Here is a 6,930-nt window from a genome sequence, read left to right on the forward strand (position 1 = left end):
AAATATGACATTAACTGTGGTTTTAAAAAAATCTGTTATGTTTTGCTAATATTTTATCATTATTTATTTATTTATTTATTTAATTTTTGGTCTTTTTGAGACAGGGTCTCCCTGTAGCCCCAGCTGGCCTTGAACTCACTTTGTAGACCAGGCTGGCCTTGAACTCACAGAGATCCACCTGCCTCTGACTCCCAAGCGCTGGGACTAAAGGCGTGCGCCACCACGTCCAGCAAAAGCTTTATTTTTAAGAGATAGTGGGTAGTGTCAGTGGTTCATGGAAGTCTTTATTAGTAAATATAGATTATTTGTTGCTGCTATAGCAAAGTTAACATAAACAAAGCTAAGTAGGCTTCTCAACTCTCTGGAAAAACTCTGATACTATAAGGGAGAACAGATTATACATATATGCCAATATTTTATAAGCGAAGTGAGTCTGAAATAAACGTTTTGAAAGTGGGTTCATTAGCAGATATGAAATCTTTCTGATGGATAAGCTTCCACATGCTAATGCAGCAGAAAGTATGTACAGTATCTGGTTCAGAGGGGGTCAGGGCAATGACTCCCAGTCGGTATAGCTGAGTAGGACTGAGATTTTCAGGTAGTACTTTCAAACAAGTACACAAAATCTTCAAGAAATTACAAAAAAGCACTACTCTCAGGGGGAAAAAAGAGCCACGATCTTTCAAACAACTAGGATGTCAACGACAACATTTAAATGTTTAATCTGGGTAAATATTTTATAACTATTACATCCTGTTATAGTACCATATGAATGTTCTATGATCTCATATGCAGTTTTCTAAAAGAAACGGTATTTGGAATTTCTTTTTAACTGAAGTACAATACATTTTGTAACTGCCACTGATAACTTTTAGCATTATAAAGCATTAACAATTTGCCCAGGTTTCAGAGTTCTAGTTTTCTAAATAGATTACCCCTAAGTTTAATGATATTACTGAGTACTGAATGACAATGACTTCTATCGCTTTCTAAGGATTTTTGGAAACACAGCTGAGCAGACATCAAACACCTAAAGTACCATTACTGTGTTAAGTAGCAGTCAATAAGTATATTCCAGTCAGTAAATATAATTTTAAAATATTTAAAATAAAGATTCTTGTCTAATTTTGACTTAAAATTTAAAAGTGGATTTAATCACTAATTGAAGTATGGCAAGATAAAATGGGGGAGTACAACAGTATCGGTAACTTTTTCCTCACGTTAGACCATAATTCAAAGTATTTTCTGAACTCACATTTATGAATCAGTCAAAATATATACATCCCATATTAGGAGAAAAATAAGTGACAAAAATTACTAATATTACAAAATCTGAAAAAAGTGTCAAAAGTCTCATAAAAGAGTCTTTTGCCCTCCTGTCTCTGACTCTCAAGTGCTGGGATTACAGGTATGAGCCACCACGACAGGCATAAAGATCTTGAGATTTCCACTTACATTTTTATTTTCTCAAAAACCCCACAATTGTATTATTACTTTGAAATAATAATACTTTGAAATTAGCTAGTTACATGATAAAATCTAAATAAAAGTAATAATACTTTATCAAAGTTATCATCTAATGGATTAAAATGAAAAGAATCCAGACTGTAAACTGCCCCTGCTTCCTGTATCCCACCCACTGAATTAAAAAAGTTATCAAGACAAAGCCAAAATAAGACAACAATAAACAAGATGGAAATCCCAATTCAGAACTGTCTTGCTTTTAAAATCTTGTAACAGACAGCATACCAAAAAGCTTACAGTAGTAGTGAGTATATGTGAAAAGCACAGTCAGAGCATTCCAGCCAGGCCAAGCAGAAATTTAGCACTTAAAACTCGCACGCTTACAAACACACGCTGTGAGGGTGAGGCATAAACAGAATCTGTAGTTTATATTTAGTTTGCTTGGGTGAAAACAAGAAAGAAGAGCCCAACTACCTCTGAACACTGGGCCAGGCTCAAAATCAAACACTATTTCACTGGGGACAGAATGTAGGAGGGGGCTGGGAGTCCGGGATTGGTATTTCCGAAGACAGCGCATCAGCTGGTTCAAGGGGGCTGTTAGAAGAGAAAGAGAGGGGCAGGCAAACACAAGAAGACAGACACACAGAAGAAATGAAAGTCATGGGGAATAATTTAGATGAACTGAAGCCTGCTTCACAAAGCAATTCTGGACGTTTTTAAAAAAATCTGCTTATATTTTCATAAAATCTCAATGAATTTTAAAAAGTGACTCATAATAAGGACAAGAAATGCCACTTGATTTTAGGTACTAAGCAGGCTGTGTTTATGACTAAGTTAACTGTGATGCTAACATGATGGCAACATTTAAATGCTGGATGTACTGGGCAAAATTATCAGCAGCCACAGCTACTAAGACATATGAAAGTCAAACTGGCAGCAACATTAACTGACGGGTTCATGAAATAACAAACAACAAAACTGCTGTATAACTATGTGCTACAGTTAACACTAAGTCCAGAGTACATAATTCAGGCTTATTATTTTGGTAACTTCACAGGTGCACAGAAACATAACAAAGATGGCTTATACAATGCTTGCTCACTATACAATATTGAGTCTGGGCTTGGATCTATTTTGAAGATACAGAAGGTCACAGTGAAGAGCCCAGCTCTAAGCATGTTCTGCAGCTAATACAGGTCTTCCTCGTGAGAGAAGACAGCTGAGAAGCAAGCATAGAGGACCTCCTGTAAGAAAACTTCAAGACAGTCTCAAATACCATCTCTTAGAAAATAATATATGGGGTAAATTCTGACAAAAAAGTTTGTTTTGCTTTGTTTTTTGAGACAAGGTCTTTCCATGTAGGCTATGCTGGCCTTCCACTCATGTTCCTCCTGCCTCAGCTAAATCGTAGGCATGTCTTTCCATACCTGGCTCAAAAAAACACAAAAAAACAAAAAACTTAAGCAATATTGTCTTCGTTAGAGTGAAGGCTAGATGAAAAGTCTGTAAGAAATCTAAATGAAATCTCTCATTTATATATTTTCTCTACTCCACTAATAAAAGGTTGACTGAGTTTTTCATTATGGGTCCATTCCATGAAATGTACATTTCAAATGCCTCTACAAAGCTGAAAGGAAATGCATGATAAAGTCTCACAAGCCAAGAAGCTGTGGCAGGCAAAACAAGGGATTCTCCCAAAGAATGATTTAGCAAGTTTTATCTGATTCTAAGCTCCATCTATAAGTATTCAGTAGAGGCCAAAAGAAATATAGCAACTCCAGCTTTGGAAGCAGCAGAAATCAATAAAGTAGATAAAAGAATTAAAGACCTCTCCTTGGTACAGTATTTTAAAATTGAAGATGGTACATTTAAGACTTTCTTTTATATCTTCTCATTTTCTCTACTCATCAGTGAGCTACAACTTTATTAGCAGTATTAAATAACTACTATAGAAAAACAAAATAAAAAACCCACTTGGTTTTCTACACACATTTTTCTCTGTGTCTGTTTCATGACAGTAGCAGTATAAAGGAGACAAGCAGCAAAGCAATTGCATTTTACCCTGTGGTTTTCTTTTTCTTTCTTTTGAACTAAGAGTGCTACTTACCTCCATCACCACGAAACCCTTGGTCTCTAATCAAATCCTACAAACAAATAGTAAAATATATTTATTCAAAGCAGATGATAAGAAAAAAACAACAACAATGAATTTTCCACTATGTATTAGCAGAAAGGTTAATTCAAAATACTACCTGTCTTATAATTATTTTACAAAATAAAGCATATGAAATTAGCTAGTACATGATAAAAATCTAAATTCTGAAGTACTTGCCAACCTAATCCTACAACCACCGAAAGGATCATTAGTCCTGATAAAATGTTGAAATCCATTTCAGGCCATTCAATGGCTTCATTCAATCCTTAAAGAAAATTCTACTGGCACATATTAAGAGCCATAAAAATGTTCATACCCTTTGATCCTGTAATTCCACTTCTGGGAATTTTTCCTAAGGAAATAATTCAGAAGAAAAAATGATATGCACAAAGATGTTTAGTGCAGCATTATCCATCATACCAAAAATCAGAAATAATTACTTCCCTATTATAGGCATTTTGACATATTATGGTTATGGTATTATAAGATTAATGAAGTATTATACAGTTACCAAAACAATTATGAAGCTTGAAACATGAAGTATGTTTACATATAATAAAAATACAAAATCAAAAGTATGAATACCATTATAAAAATATGGATGCACAAGACACATTATAAAGGGGAAAAATTGAACTAGCTCAAATAAGGACTTTGTTAAAATTGGTCTTTATTATGTAAAACAGCTTTTTACAATAATGTTGGTAGGTGGGGAAATTCTACTCCTAATGCAATTTGAACCCTAACAGGCAGAACTTGGATCAAAAAGAAAAAAACAAGAACAAAAACAATCAAAAAATAAATTCTTTACATTATGCTCATGCATTACATAAAACCTTCAACATTTTCTACAGATTAAAAATACAGTTTCAAACAAAGAGCTAGGTCTGGCTATCATTAAATAAAAATTTTGGTGGTTTTGAGAGCTTACAAGATCACTGGAAGTGAGATATAGACACAAGAAAATTAAATTATATAAGAAAAACAGGGTCTTCCCTGAAGCCCTAGCTGGCTTGGAACTCATTATGTAGAACAGGCTGGCCTTGAACTCGCAAAGGGTTTTCTAGAAAGAAGGATCCACAAACAAACGGGCTATATCCTTTTCCTATTTTCTATACTAGCTCTAAAACGCCCTATAGCTCTGGACTGGCCAAATTTGGCTTTCTCCACTCCTATAAGCTATCGCTAGTCCCAACATAAGCTTACGTTTTTCACATGTGTTCTTAAAGTTCCATGCCAATCTGTCTACTTGTTCGAAGTTAAACAGGATATTTTAGTATTCTAAAACTATTTCAAAGTTTACTCTCTTGTAGTCCTTCTTTTTTGGAGGTCTTTTTGAGACAGGGTCTCTCTGTAGCTACAGCTGGCTTGGAATTTACTATGTAGACCAAGTTAGACTCAAAATCACAGAGATCTGCCTGCCTCTGCTTCCCAAGTGCTGGGATTAAAGGTGTGAAGCATAACCCTACTCTTACATCTCTTGGCATCAGCATTAAAAAAGAAACCAAAGAAGACCTTTGGGCAGATCTTTGTTATCAACAAACATTTGTATATTAGCTATAATTTCTAAATTCTTTTGTTGGTTCTTTAAAAATTTTTATTTTTAAATTTTTACTGAACTTTTGTACATTTCATACAACTGTTCTTAATCAAATTTAGACTCCTCCCCCATTCACCCCGCCCCCCTTCACTAGACTGCACATATTTCACCACACATGCCAAGTCCTATCCAGTCAAGCATTTGTACCCAGATGTCCTTCGGTGCTCTTTTTAAAATTTTTGAAGTGGGGTATCATGCAGTATAGGCTGGCCTCAAATTCACTATGTTGCTGAGCCTGATTCTCCTGCTTCTACCTCCTGGTGCTGAGATTATGGGCATGCACCACTATGCCTGGCTGCCTTGTAAATATATGTCTAGCCAAGGTTTATCTGAGAACCTTTGGTCTTTGCCCAAGCTTTATCTACATAGTGCATGGTAATTAAAAGTACCAGACTGGTGGAACTAACCTTCTTGGATGTTTAACAGCAATACTTTTGAGGCCTATACTAATCTGGTCAGAGGGATTTAAAGGACAGTTTTTGCTCCTTGCCCTTCAAAGTTGGCTAAGTTCCAGAGGATTATGGAGCACTTCTCAACCTGTCCTCTTGTTTAGGGAGGCCATGGAGACCCCACCAGATGGACAGTCTACAAAGAGGAGGGTCAACATAGAGGAAACATTTTCTCCATGCTTCCAAGCGAAGCCAGCCACAGTTGAGCAGGACCTTTGACTTATCTTCACACAGATGGAACTGGTAAAAGAAAGGAGCCAGTGGCTCCTCCCAAGACCATGTGACCCCTGAGGAACAGCTCCTCAAATGACCTTAAGAGTAAAAATAAATTGGTTTATCTGGGCCAACTGTATGGTCTTCAACACCCAAAGGAAAGTATAATCAAAGATTAAAGTGATCAAATATTCTTTAAGAGTCCATGTGTATAGCTAAAGGCTACATAACAAGAAACAATGCCAGACAGGATACCTTCCTTTTGAGTTGTTGGCCAGAGTGGCCCAAGAGACTCCCAGACAGTAACCAAGCATAGAATTGGGAAAATGAACAGCAGACCCCAATCTTATCTAAAAGAATATTGGCAACTGATTGCTGCTACATGAGGAAGAGCTGATCTTCCTAAAACAAAGACCTCTAGATAGGCTGACTAGACTCAGCAGATGGACAAGCAATGGGGAACGGCTGGGGGTACAGACAACACAGTGGACAGTAACAGGGATGACAGAGTATATGGGCTCCAGTGGGGAGGGGGGGGGCTATTGGAGGGTGCCATTTGGGATGCAGATATATAGATGAATAAGATTGTTTGGGACATTCTGTATGAAATACAGAAAAACAAAAGAAATGAGTTATAGTTGAGGAAGAAGCATAAAAATTTACTTCATGTTAACTAGTACATGTATCACTGAAATCTACCTGATTACCCTATATCCATGCTCATGTGCCAAGGATCTCAGAAAGTAACCAACTGTGACGAGCAATAATCAGATATATAGAGATTAGAGATGCATGTGCAAACACCTAAGTGTTAGTTGCATTAAAAAAATGTGTTTTTCGCCGGGCATGGTGGCGCAAGCCTTTAATCAGGAGGCAGAGGCGGGTGGATCTCTGTGAGTTCAGGCCAGCCTGGTCTACACTGAGTTCCAGGACAGCTGGGGCTACAGGGAGACCCTGTCTCAAAAAGACCAGGAAAAAAAAAAAAAGGCTTTTCTGTATGAAACATTTTAGGGGAGGTGGAGTCTACAGATTTATCAGTATTCACAACT

General features: G+C 36.7%; 1 protein-coding gene across 4 annotated transcripts in view; it reads right to left on the bottom strand.

Moving 5' to 3' along the window:
* Braf (B-Raf proto-oncogene, serine/threonine kinase) overlaps nucleotides 1–6,930 on the bottom strand; it is a 153,939-nt gene that overhangs the window by 43,500 nt on the left and 103,509 nt on the right. For 2 of the 4 annotated variants that reach the window (XM_029558871.1, XM_008823523.3), the window contains exons 9-10: nucleotides 3,936–3,971; nucleotides 3,572–3,608 (exon numbers count right to left, since the gene is read on the bottom strand). In XM_029558871.1, coding sequence (XP_029414731.1) covers nucleotides 3,572–3,608; nucleotides 3,936–3,971 — 73 coding nt within the window. The remainder of the gene's footprint in view (nucleotides 1–3,571; nucleotides 3,609–3,935; nucleotides 3,972–6,930) is intronic. The other 2 variants (XM_008823521.3, XM_029558872.1) reach the window with 1 other exon arrangement.

Source organism: Nannospalax galili, unplaced genomic scaffold (genome assembly GCF_000622305.1).
Source record: "Nannospalax galili isolate Female #2095 unplaced genomic scaffold, S.galili_v1.0 scaffold307, whole genome shotgun sequence".
Classification (NCBI taxonomy): Eukaryota; Metazoa; Chordata; class Mammalia; order Rodentia; family Spalacidae; genus Nannospalax; species Nannospalax galili.